This window comes from Rhinoderma darwinii, chromosome 3 (genome assembly GCF_050947455.1).
Source record: "Rhinoderma darwinii isolate aRhiDar2 chromosome 3, aRhiDar2.hap1, whole genome shotgun sequence".
Taxonomy (NCBI): Eukaryota; Metazoa; Chordata; class Amphibia; order Anura; family Rhinodermatidae; genus Rhinoderma; species Rhinoderma darwinii.
The window spans coordinates 372063073-372076998 of NC_134689.1; the positions used below are offsets into that span (position 1 = coordinate 372063073).

General features: G+C 45.5%; 1 protein-coding gene across 6 annotated transcripts in view; it reads right to left on the reverse strand.

Annotated features, from left to right (window-relative positions):
- The window catches only part of LOC142750007 (zinc metalloproteinase-disintegrin-like 4a), a 69015-nt gene that overhangs the window by 9151 nt on the left and 45938 nt on the right, over nt 1–13926 (reverse strand). For all 6 annotated transcript variants that reach the window (XM_075858706.1, XM_075858701.1, XM_075858704.1 and 3 more), the window contains exons 12-17: nt 7954–8084; nt 6836–7013; nt 5616–5705; nt 2777–2972; nt 1092–1194; nt 413–557 (exon numbers count right to left, since the gene is read on the reverse strand). In XM_075858706.1, the coding sequence (XP_075714821.1) occupies nt 413–557; nt 1092–1194; nt 2777–2972; nt 5616–5705; nt 6836–7013; nt 7954–8084 (843 nt within the window). The remainder of the gene's footprint in view (nt 1–412; nt 558–1091; nt 1195–2776; nt 2973–5615; nt 5706–6835; nt 7014–7953; nt 8085–13926) is intronic.

The following is a 13926-nucleotide window of genomic DNA, read 5'->3' on the forward strand; positions in this document are numbered from 1 at the left end:
ATTTAATACGATTTGAGAATGTGTTACCATTAGTAAACACTCAGATCCCAGCCAGTCCGGTCCTCCAATATCCTTTTTCCCTACTTTACTTACAGGGTGTATTTACTTCTGCAACCACTTTTGATTTACTTTGATGCATCAATAATAATAAAGAACACTGTAAATAATCCTAATTAAAAAAAATCCTCATGTTTTGTGTATACAACTCCTATGCAGAACTATGTGTCTCCACGGATACAGACTACAAACAAACCTTGTGTGTAGTCGGATCCAGTACTTATGTGTTACTCCCTTCAATATGTCTTCTCTTCTACTGTCTGTACATTAGTAAGAAGAGGGGTCGGCGGTGGTAGAGTTACAGATGACTGGCGGATCAGACTACACACGCATATAATGTGCACTATGTACTCACATTTGTAGCACTGCACTTTGTCCCTGTAGTCACCAGTCCACCTTTAAATATAATAGTTTTACATTGGTCATAGGTACTAATAGAGCCTCCGATGTTAGGAACTTGTGAACCACCGACACAATAGAGAAGTCCACACTTTACATCCCTGCAAGAAAAAACATACCTGTTCTACAAATGATGTGACTCCACAGATCACGAAGTATTACATATCACACAGCACGGCCCAGTTTTGTTCTGATCTCTGAACACTGAGCAAGGAGAACCCACATGGAACTATCTAATCAATAAATCCATTCCAATCATTTACTATCAATATTTCGCTTTCTGATATATAATTCCAACATTACAATATTTGTAGATGATAAATCAAATCAGATTCGGTCTGTAGATTACAGAGCAGATTATTGTTATCAGTCACCCCTTCTCTCTATGATATAAACATTGGGGTGTATACAGGCCGGTGCTTCTCAACCTCAGAGGCTGGTGTCACTGGTGAGGCGCCCCCCGGTGGATGGTGGTTTTGACAGAAGTGATCATATGAAGCAAAACCCTTTCTTTTGGTTGCACCAATCTCTGGTTTAGCAACATGATTGACTTCTTGTTTTGGGGCCCCAGATTAAGGAGCCCTGGTGTAGAGGGTCAGGACGCTTCCCTGTGTTATTCCATATAAAATACTCACTCTTTCTCACATTCAATGTAGTTCCTCCCTTCTTTCCTGCAGTATCCTCTTATGCTGCCTTCTTCATTCAAGCTAAAACACTTGTCATATCCAGCGATGGATCCTAAAAAAAAAAACGCTAAAATGTAACTAAAACTGCAAATATAAATTGTATAGTACTAGCTAATTGATGTTATCCTATATCCTGCTGCAATAAACTGACATCTAGAATGGGGAAGGAAACAACATTATAGACTTTAGTAAGGATTACGTATCAGGTGCTGCCCTGTACCCGGCTCACATTTTTACCAGGACCTAATATAGTTGTGCCCTCACCTATAGTGGTATTCCCTGAAGGGATTCATGAGGATTTCTTTAATAATATAAAGAGTATTTTTCCAGACCTTATTTGGAAGGGGCGGCCTCCTCGAATAGCTCTCAAGGAAGTGTTTTTGGGGTGACACATGGGGGTTTAGCAGTTCCGAATATTAAGTTATACTATCTAGCAGCTAAAGAGTGACATCTTCTGTCGGCAAACGAACACATATTGGACGTATTTGGTAAATTTGGTTATAGGTCAATATTTCACATTTTTGTATCTGGGAAGTTGGGGAGTTCTCCTTATAAATCTTGCCCTATGCTCACCTCGATACATAGAGCATGGTTGGATATGAAGAGGATATTGCAAATTTCAGGATACTTCTATTTTACTCTGCTATGGCTTAATAAATATCTAAAAACTTTAGAGGGATTCAATTATAGTTTTTGGGTGGCCAAAGAAATCTTGCAACTTTCGCACATATTACTTGAGGAAGACTTTAAAGGCTATGTACACTTTTGAAAACCTTTTTTTTTTTTAAATAAAAATTGATAGTGTAATTGGTGCAACTTTCAAAATACTTTTTATTAAAAAGAATTTTAACTTTTTTAGATACAGCTGCTTTGTAGCCTGTATACAGAGCATCTGTATCTTGCAATGATTCCTGTATCCGACAGGTCTGCGGGACTGGCAAGATCAGTGCCAGCGGGTCCCACGTGTCCCTGACATGCAGGATCGAGCTGTTACCGATCACATCTAAGTTCAGAACTTAGATGTGATCTATTACAGGTGGAACCTGCACGTCAGGGACACGTGGGACCCACTGACACTGATCCCGTCAGTCCCGCGGACCTGACTGATTCAGGTCTTAGCATACCATACACCGCAGATAGCGGTTAAAGCATGATTAACCCATCCTAATAATGTATAACATCTGATGTTTCCTGCATTATTGCCCTGATGAATTCCCTCTAGCATACATCTGCCTCGCCCTTGACTTTGATAGATTTCGAGAAGTCAGCAGCACAACCAAATCGATTTCATCAACAGGAGAGGACAATTTCCCAATAGTGGGTGGTGCATGCAGCAAAAAAGTCCCAGGTCCAAAAGAGACAGCTTACATAGAAGAGAAAGGAACTGCAGCACTCCGTTTCCAAAAACGGTGTCGGATATTCACCAAGCATGTAACACTTGCAACGTTTCAACCCAGCATGGTATCATGGTTGATAAAGGCCCATGCTGGGTTGAAACGTTGCAAGTGTTACATGCTTGGTGAATATCCGACACAGTTTTTGTAAACTTTGAGTGCTGCAGTTCCTTTCTCTTCTATGTTACCCATGACTCATTTAAAGAAGAGATTTTGCAGGTTTCCTCCTGCTCTACTCACCCGGACCCCAGAAGTCAACACATTGGCTATTTAGTAGCGGACATTTTCCTCTGTAACAAGCCCCTTTTCCATCCATGCATGGAGAGCCGTTTACTATAAAACTATCCTTTGGACATGCGGAAGACTTTCCATCACACATATCGGTAAGGTCACACTCGTCTCTGGCAGGTCGACAAATAGATCCTGCAGGTTTAATCTGTAAGAAAGGGAAGAGATAAAACATAATAAAGGAACTTAAGCTACGAAATAAAGAAAAAGAAACATAAAATACAAGTAACTCCATAACTCCTCCTCTTCCATGATGATATTATGTGTCAAATTGGTATCCAAGGGGTTACGAATAACAAGAAAAGCTCTGTACCTCCCCACCTTAGTGAATGGAAAGGGCAGGCCTATAAGATTTTGCTATATGAAAAATCATATTACTTTGGTCAATTTACGAGAGATACATTTTCTAGTAAATGAAAACCCTGGTTTATTAACTTAAATGATGAAGAAAAAAACCTATGTTCTGAGCTCCGAATAAAGGTTATTTATCTTTTTTTATTTTTTTATATATTTTAAACTCCACTAATATTGGGGGGGGGGGGGGGGGGTTTGGGGTATTTTATATGACTGATTTGATATGTAATATCTTTTGTTGTATTATAAGACAGAAAAACGTAATAAAGAAATGATTAAAAAAAAGAAAAGCCCTGTATATTCTAGTGTATTGTTATGGAGATATTTATTTTATCATTGAAGTGGATATCTGTCTGGCTCATAAAGGGGGGTCCGGAGTGTGGGCTCCAGCACTGTTGTGTAACTAGGCAGATTTGCCATTCATGAGTCTAGGAAAGCTGGAGTTTGTACTGAATATGTAATCTAAAGGGATTGTCTGGCTTATCCATATGCCCAATCTGCTAATCATTAGGGATATCTATTGTGCTAAGGGGTTGTACGAGCCAGACAGGGGCGTAACTAGGAAAGACGCGGCCCCATAGCAAACTTATCACTGGGCCCCCCTAGGTGCCACACACAGCCCCTGTGTAGATAGTGCCCCACTATACACAGTGCTATACAGTGCCCCCTGTAGACAGTGTGTCACCCTACTTGTAGATAGCGCCCTCACCTCTCCCCTGTAGACAATGCCATACAGTCCCCCCTGTAAATAGTGCCATACAGCCCCCTCCAGTAGATAGCGCCATACAGCCCCCTCCAGTAGATAGCACCATCCGGCCCCTCTCCTGTAGATAGAACCATCCAGCACCCCCTCAAGTAGATAGAGCCATACAGCCACCCCGTATATAGCGCCATGCAACCCCCCTCCTGTAGATAGCGCCATAAAGCCCCCCTCCAGGAGATAGCGCCATACAGCCCCCCCTCCTGTATAAAAGCATCATACAGCCCCCCCCTCCTGTATAAAGCACCATACAGCCCCCCCTCGTGTAGAGAGTGCCATACAGCCCCCCTCCTGTACATAGAACCATACAGCCCCCCTCCTGTAGATAGCGCCATATAGCCCCCTCCTGTAGATAGCGCCATACAGCCCCCCTACTGTAGATAGCGCCAATCAGCCCCCGTCCCGTAGATAGCGCCATACAACGCCCTCCTGTACATAGCGCCATACAACCTCCCAACAATTAGTTAGTGCCATACAGCCCTCCCTCCTCTACATAACACCATACAGCCCCCCTCCTGTACATAGCACCATACTGCCCCCGCCTGTAGATAGCGCCATATAGGCCCCCTCCTGTAGATTCCAGCCCTTTAAACAAATAAAAACCAAAAAAAGTCCTACTCACCTAGGTCTCGTTCCCGTGAAGAACGGAGCAAATCAGCACCGACAGGATCCTTGCGTGGCCGGCATGATCCAGTGACGTGATCACGCCGGCCGGTGCAGGGACCCAGTCCCTGCGCATGACAGGCTGCAGGCCGAACTTGGCCTGTAGCCTAGTAGATGGGAGAGCGGGAAGATACCTCCCTGCTCTGTCATAGTGAGTGATTCCAGCACCTGCCCATCACTGTGTCTGACAGTCTTCTCTCTACAGCTGATGTGCCGTACCTTACACAGGGGGAGAGTGATGGCCGACCCTGCACCTAATAGCAGCAACTGGCGTCCGCAAACCTATACTGAGGGACAGGCCCGGGGGGGCACATGGCCTCCTGCCTCCCGGTCCAGTCCGCCTTGATGGGGGAGCCCGTGACGGCGGCCGGCACGGGCCCCTCATTCCACGAGCCCCGTAGAAGCCACAATGGCTGCTACAGTGGTTGTTACGCCACTGGAGCCAGATAACCCCTTTACAAACACCGTAAATGCATTGTGATAACTCCCTGGTTTAGGATAAGGCAGTACGTTTACCTGCCAGTCTTTGCAGAGGTTTATCTTGAAGCACGCTTGTACCGACCCCCCCCCCCACCCCTCCCACAAACCACTACAAGCAGATATTGAATGACTTGACACTATACAATCTATATTCATTATACAGGTGAAATCGTTATTTGTATGGTGAGATAAAGCGGTCTATAATAATTACATTATAGTGCTATTATCACGCCCTGCAGTATCCCTCTGTAATACTGCTACTCTCCTATGTGGCAGAGGGGGCTCCCTCAAGTACCACAGCCCAGATGTGACTGCCGCTTCTCCATATGCTGCAAACATTGGTCCTATGTTAAATCACAGATAAACCATTGTGATATCTGGAGGAGTTGTGACTAATGACAAACTAAGCTCTGCTACATCTATATTTTTATGTCACTGCAACTTTATCTAAATATGGATATACATGAAGGACAATTACATGGTATTTGAACAACATTAATACTTGTCATGTTCTGTATAACTTTCTACACTTACCTTACAATCCTGACAACATATATCGTCCTCACATTGACATCCTGACTTCAGTCTACAAGTTTGTGCATCACAATAATGACTTGTACATTCCTATACCAAGAAACAAGATAACGCTTCTGTATAAACTGTTTTATGGGATAAACCTCAGCGCTTTGTGCAACCACTTACAGTATACAAGGAAAATATAACCTCTACATTGTGTCTACCAGCACTTTTACACCTGCTCTTTACAGAGGTATTTCACTCAGTAAATAAAGCTGAATCATTGCACAATGAAAAGTAATGCAATTTTGTAATATACTTTGTGGCTTTCAAGACCTCTGCTTGCTGTCATTGTATGGTATCCTTCATTGCAGACTTCTATTTCTTTCTTGTATGGAGCCGTGTGACCTGAAAACTGAAAACCACGAGGACTACAGCCACGATGTCCAGGATCACACACCCAGTTTTGATGCTGTTTTTCAGTGCAGTTTTTGGCTGTTTTTTTATAGCCAAACACAAGAGTGGACACAAAACTAAAAGAGATGCATCAGTCTTTTCTTTATACTTTTGCTTTCTTTTGGATACACTTCTAGTTTCCACTAAAAAAACTGAGCCACAAACTTCATCAAAACGGCGTGTGTGATCCTGGCCTTACACAGGATTTTTAAGCATTACTTCACAATATTGAAACATCTGGCTGCTGCAGTAAAACTGCTGTGTGTGAATGTAGTACAACAGAAGTTTTCTCTGCTTTCCTCCAGTGGGATCTGATTTGTGCTACAAAAAAAAAGACGGAACTCACAAGGATCACATACACATCCTAAGGCTGGGTTCACACACCCTATTTACGGACGTAATTCGGGCGTTTTAACCCCGAATTACATCTGAAAATACGGCTTCAATGCGCCGGCAAACATCTGCCCATTCATTTGAATGGGTTTTACGATGTTACGTGCCACTGTCAAAAGACGGCGCGTAAAAAAGACGCCCACATCAAAGAAGTGCCTGTCACTTCTTGAGACGTAATTGGAGCCGTTTTCCATTGACACCATAGAAAAACAGCTCCAATTACGTCCGTAATGGACGCTGCGAAAAGCGCCTGCACATGCCATTACGTCTGAAATTCAGGAGCTGTTTTCTCCTGAAAACAGCACCGTAATTTCAGCCGTAACGGAGGCTGCCGTGTGAACATACCCTTACACATTATACAATGCAGCTGATATTAGAGGGGCCAATACCTGGGGTTCACCACAGTCACACTCCTCTCCACTTTCAACAAACTTATTACCACACAAGGGAGGAGACAGCAGTTGTGATGCCTGTGGCACATTTAACATGCAGTCTGGAAAGTTATTGTAGATAAATCTCTTCAGATCCCCGACGCTGCAGCTGGAGAACATGAGTGGAGGTGCAAAGCTGGAATAAGAAATACATCGTTATGTAGGGGACTGGTAGCAACTGCACAAGAAGATCTGCGGACAATGGGGTTGTGCACGAACCTTTAGGCTGGGATCACAGAGGGAGAACTGAACTGTTTCCTAATGTAAAATGCAGTCAGTAGAACATGTGATTGGAGTCCCATAGCAAAATTTAGAAGTGGCCGCACTCAACAATAACTGCTGTCAACAGCAAATGTGTTCAGCAAAGTAGTGGAAGGTTATGGACATGGCTTCATTCCCTGTATCTTTTCCTCCCTTCCTTGGCCATTCGGTGTTCTGAATTCTACTATATCTTCTCCATCTCCTGCCCCTCTTTTAATAGTGGAGGTTCAATCAGCTGTTGGTGCCCCATAGCAGCTGCTATGCCTGCCACCCTGGTAGTTACACCCATGGCAATATCATGTGATTGTGTTTTGTATCCACAGCTGCCATTATTTCCCATTGGCGAAAACCAGGTGCGATTATAGATAATATTACCAAACTCGGAAATACATTAAAGTGTAGCTGAACGTTTAACAAATCGTGTGAGTGCTGAGCCGCTTCATGTCTGTTCGGCTTTTTCCGGAATTGAATGTATCGGAGTACGGGCCCAATAGAAAGTCTATGAGCCCGCACTCCGATACATTTATTTACGGAAAAAGTCGAACAGAAACGAAGCAGCTCAGCGCTCACACGAGCGCTTCAGCTGCTTCGTTTTAGCGATTGGTGGGGTCTCAGTGCTCGGACCCCCACCAATCAAAACTTCTGACATGTCACTATGACATGTCAGAAGTTTGTTAAATGTTTAGCTACACTTTAAGTATAGAAAAGGAGAAGATCAGTTATGGCCTGAACCACCATTAACTAGAATGTCATCTGTCCTGTATGACCTAGAAACATGTACAAGGCGTGAGGTAAATTGAAGTTGGTGCTTTTACCCGAGACTTGGAAACATGACACAGGGAGCATCTCCGCATGTACAGCCAGACTTATCATGAGGCATCCCGAGGTTATGACCCATCTCATGAGCGACTGTGGCACCAACAGAGCCAACAAATCTGCTGTGATCCTAGATAAAAGACCGTAAGAGGGGATGATTAAAGTGATTCATGAAAAAGTAACGTACAGTAACATATAAAGTATTATTAGAAATACAAGATTGAATCTATCACACATCACACTACACATGCTACTCGGAGAACAGACAATTCACTAAACCACCTTATTATACAGTGAAAAACGGTCTTCTAGAGGGGCGCTGCTCTCATAGAAGAGGTCACAGGATATAAGGCAAATGAGACTCCCTCACAGAATAACCTGGTCTAGATCAGCAACCCCTCCATCAGATCTCCCAGAAATTAATCTCCCAATATGCATTTTTATTACCTCCAAGCCAATAATAATGCCCCCAAAAAATCCCACACCTCTTTATAGCCAATTGATATGAAGTGGACATTGCATGTCCCAGAGAAATCCCCATAGACACCATGACAGCACTAAACAACATGGTGACATACCTACCAGCAGCATCCTGAAAATAAAAATGACACATACTGTAGGGTTATGTCTCACCATCCTGAACAGCCAATGTGCATAATATATGTAAAGGCAAAAATCTATGCAGGGCTGTGCAGGAGTCTAGGGCAGGAGGTTATCTGGCTCATGGCACATCATGGACCGTGCGGCTCTGTAATACTCAGACAGGCTGAGTCTTTTTAGCTGAACTCTCCTCCAGCTACAAAGGTCCTTCATTCAGAGAATCCATCATTAAGATGGAAGCCCCAAATGAAGGATTCCCCTCTATTTACTTTATTAAACCAGACAACCCCTTTAAAGAGGTTGTCTCATGAAGACAACAGGATTTTTGTACTTACCAGTAAAATCTGTTTCTTGTTGAATTCACTGGGGGACACAGTACCATGGGTATAGGCCGCTGTCACTAGGTAAATATAAAAAGTATGGCTCCTCCCAGTGGGCTATACCCTCTGCTTAGCACTCAGCTCCTCAGTTTGTAACAAGAGCAGTAGGGGAACAGAGAAGGTTTAACACAATATGTTTCCAATGAGAAAAGCAACCTCCAGAAGGCCAAAAACATAGCAATAAGAAATAGGGTGGGACCTGTTTCCCCCAGTGAATTCAACAAGAAAGGGATTTCACTGGTAAGTACAAAAATCCTGTTTTCTTGATAAAGTATTCACTAAGGGACACAGTACCATGGGACGTCCTAAAGCAGTCCCTTAAGGTGGCAAAAAAGAATCACAGCCATGCGAGCAGGCTAAAACCATTCGACTCAAACTGGTATCGGCAGAAGCCAAAGCACGGATCGGGTAAAACCTCGGAAAAGTATGTAACGAGGACCAGGTTGCGGCTTTACAGATCTGAGGGGCAGGAGCCTGATGCCGCACTGCCCAGGAGGCCCCAACTGCAATAGTAGAATTAGCAGTGACCTGGAATGCAGGTCCCCTACCCTTTGCAGAGTAGGCCTTTTTAACAGCCAAACCTATCCAGCTAGCAATGGTGGCCTTTGAAGATGGGCCTTGCGATGGCCCTCAGGAACAACAAAAAGTGTGTCCGTCTTATGGATGGACTTTATAGCTTCAATGTAGACCCGAACGGCTCTAACGACATCCAGGCAACGTGAGGCACATTCTCGAGGATGTAAGGGTTTAGGACAAAATGAAGGAAGAACAATGTCCTCATTTAGATGAAAGGATAGAGGTGATCACCACAAGTTCAGAAACTCTACGGATAGAGGTTATCACCACAAGGTAAACTACCTTCCAGGATAAGATCCTGAGAGAAACTTCCCGCAAAGGTTTGAGGGGTGCAGCGTGGAGAGTGTCAAGGACCAGGTTGAGATCCCAAGGTTCCAGAGGAGACAGATAAGGAGGACCACAATGTGCGACTCCCTGCAAAAAAGTCTTAATTGGAGTTCAGAAAGCCAAAATGCGTTGGAAAGCAAAGATAGGGCTGAAACCTGCCCCTTTAGCGTAGCCAACCTGAGTCCCTGATCCAAACCAACTTGGAGGAAGGCCAGAATTTACGGGATGGAAAAAAAGGAGAGGGTGGAACTGATGGGATTCATACCACCTAAAATAAGCCAACTATGTGCGATGGTAAATTCTTTGGAATTGAGCCTTCCGGTCCTTAATCTTGGTCTGAATGACCGGATCAGAGAAAGCTTTGAACTTCAAAACCGCGGTTTCAACAGCCAAGCTGTCAAACGCAGCCGAGGTAAAACAGAGTGGAACATTGGACCTTGGGAAAGGAGGTGGTTCCGCAGAGGAAGCGGCCACTAACAGGAGGATGAGACCGGCGTACCAAGCTCTGCGAGGCCAGTCTGGAGCCAACAGAATGACTGGGACTCCTGCGTCCCTGACCGTTTTCAGCACTCGAGGCAGTAGTGGAAGATAAAAAAAGATATTTGAGGTAGAAGGACGACCAGGGGAAAACCAGGTGAGGTGTGAGGCGAAGAGATCCACGTCCGGGAAACTCCACCGAATGCAAACGCAGTGAAAAATCTCTGGATGAAGAGACCATTCTCTGGGATCCAGGCATTCCCATGTCAGCTAATATGCCTCCCAGTTGTCTACTGCTGGGATGTGCACTGCTGAGATTGCTGGGACATTTTGTTCCATCCAGCGAAGGATCTTGGCGGTTTTGTTCCATACAGTCTTGCTTCTTGTACCTCCCTAATGATTGAGGTACGCCACTGCTGTAGAGTTGTCTGACTGTATCCGCACTGGAACTCCACCATGGAGACGAGACGTCCAGTGAGACAAGGCCAGGAAGGTGGCCCTCAGCTCCAAGATGTTAATCAGGAGCTGAGCTTCCGGGTTTGACCAGGTGCCCTGGACTGTGAGACAGCTGAAGACCACCGCCCAGCCGGACAAACTTGCATCCGTTGTGATGACTTGCCAGGAGAGAGTTGCGAAGGGCTTTCCCTGAGAGATGTTGGGGAAAGACATCAACCACAGCAGATCTTTCTTGACTGAAGAGGACAGATGGATCGTCAGATCCTAGGAGTCCGGAGACTTGTCCCAGCGAGATAGAATTGCCAGCTGTAGAGATCGGGACTGAAATTGAGCAAATGGAACTGCCTCGAAGGTTAAGTCTATCGTCACCAAGACTTTCATGCAGAAGCGGATGGAGCAAGGAGCATTCCTACAGAGTACTGTCACTCCCTGTCTGAGAGTGGTGATTTTTTTCTCTGGGTAAGAATACCTTGGCTGCCTGTGTATCCAGGACTATCCCTAAAAACTCCTTTCTCTGAGAAGGAGTGGGGGATGACGTGGCGCTGTTGATCGACCATCAGAATCTGCAAAGGCAATCCAGTGTAATGTTGAGGCTGTCCAAGTCTTCCTGTTTGGAATGTACCAGAAAGTCGTCCAATTATGGGATAACCGCTATTCCCCTGGATCCGATGAGAGCCATGGGCACCGCCATGATCTTGGTGAAGACCCTTGGAAGCGTGGCCAGTCGGAAGGGGAGGGCCACAAACTGGAAATGCTCGGAACCTACTGCAAAGCGCAGGAAATGCTCATGTACTTCAGCAATGGGAACATGAAGATAAGCATCCTTGATGTCTATTGAGGACAGGAATCCCTAGACCTCCAAGGAAGCGACGACCGATCGCAGAGACTCCATGCAAAAACTTTGAATCTTCAGATATCAATTGAGATCCAAAATGGGTCGAAGAGATCCATCTTTCTTTTGTACTGTGAAAAGGTTTATATAAAACCCTTTGGACAGTTCTAGAGTTGGTACTGGGACAACTACTCCTTGATGGGGGAGGTTTTGAATGGCTTGAGAAAAAGCTTGGGCCCTGGAGGAATTGATAAAAATAACCGCCCAGGAGGGCAAGAAGAAAACTCTATTTTGTAGCATGTCAACACAACCTCCTGCACCTAGGTGTCTTCGATGTTTTTGAGCCATGTCTCCTGGAAGGGGAGCAGCTGTCCCCCCACCCGAGGTAGCAGCTCGGGAGAGGGCAAATTTTCAGGCTGTGAAAGCCCGCTGTGCCGGAGCAGGTCTGTTGCGGGGCTGCCAGGAGTTTCTAGACCAGAAGGAAGGTCTCTGCACTCGGAAGGGACGGGAGTCTCTTGAGTTCTGCCTCTGACATGGGGCCGAGTACCGAAATTAACGAAACCATCTTGTCTTCTGACTGAGGGAATTGGGCATAGTCTTTGACGACGTTGTGGAAGATAAAGTGCTCCTTCCTCCTGTAGCCTCAGAAATTAGTTGGACCAGGTTAGGTCCATAAAGGAGATCCTGGGCAAATTGAAGGGTGAAAACCTTCTTCCTAGAGACACTGTCAGTAGCCCAGTTCCTAGTCCAAGTGGCCCTGCGTACAGCTACCGCATTAGCCATGGCCTTAGCTGACCTATTGGCAGCTTGGACAGAGATGTCACAGATATATTTAGACATCTGCAAAAGCTGTGCAGCTAGCAGGGAAGTATAGACTTGAGTGTCCCCTGAATCAATTACGTCCTGTAGTCGAGTACTTCAATACTAGCCAAGCTAACCCAATATGCTGCAAAAAAACCCTGTCTGAAGCTGCGGCCGCTCTGAAAGTGGCTCTTGCCATAGACTCCACTTTGGCATCAACAGGATCCTTTAAGGTGGAAGCATCTGCAACCAATAAGGTCGTATTTTCATAAAGCCGGGCCATGGGAGCATCTACCTTGGGGTGAGCTGACCATTTGGCAATACACTCATCAGAGAAAGGAAACATAGTCCGCACTCTTGGACACGTGCATAGACCGGTCAGGATGTTTCCACGCATCAGAAAACAATTTGTCAAAACCCTTATGATCTGGAAAGACCAAAGGGGGTCACGAGTGGCGATGCAATAATGACTCATTTTCAGAGGATTCAGCAGGATCATCCGCAATCTAAAGTATATCTCTCACTGCCTTAATGAGATCCTTCACAGCAGGAAGAGTAGATTTGCTTCTATTACACTCAAACTCAGAATCGGAGGGAGACGTCTCCTGAAGAAGCTTGTTCAGATATATCTCTTGAATGAAAATAATGAACGATGCATGCAGTATTTTTATCCAAAGAGCATTTCAGAGGAAGAATGCTATCTCCTTGATTTCCTGGCTCGCTTGCGGGATGCACTGGGAGAACTAGAACGAGTGCAATCCAGGGAAGAATGTCTGGGGGCCTGAATGGACAGTGGTGCCTGAGAGGCGTCAGACAGTTGGGACGCTAACTGCTGAGGAAGGCGTTGTAAGGCATTAGTCGTGGCCTGAGAGAGGCGGGTAAGATTATCTACCGCCTGGGTGAGGGAAGCTGTTTATTGGGGGGTAATATGCTCACTAACCGTGAGAGCTGGGGAATCCTGGGGTGGTTTTGGCAGGGGGCTTTGAACACAAACTGGGTCAGCCTGCCCGCATGGAAACTTAGTACTGCACCGTGTACACGTAAATTGCGTTACAATGGCGGGGGTGAGGGGGGGTTGGCGTCTTATGAGCTTTACCTTTTGAAGACATATTATGAGCCTTTTGCAAAAAAACACTATAGCCAACGTCCATCCTAACAGACTCCCTAGGTTTTGTGTCCCCTGTGAAGCAGGAATATTTCCAGCGCTGTATTACTTCTGTACACCGCTCAGTGTACTATGGTGTTCACTGGCGGTGATAGAGAGAAGCGTCTGAGGAGAACAGAATAACACCTTCCCTCCAGCCAAAAACACATGCCACGCTGGTTGGACAGGGCAGGCATGTGACTCAGGTCCCGCCTGGTGACCAATCAGAACGTGAAAACGGCATGGGAAAACGGTGGGACGGGGAGGAGAGTAAGTGGGAGTGCGAGGGGGCGTGGCCAGCTTGCAGCCTAGCAGAGAACCAAAGCCGGGGCCAAAATTAATAACGCCACCGGCAGAACGCCGCGGCTTGTAGTAAAAA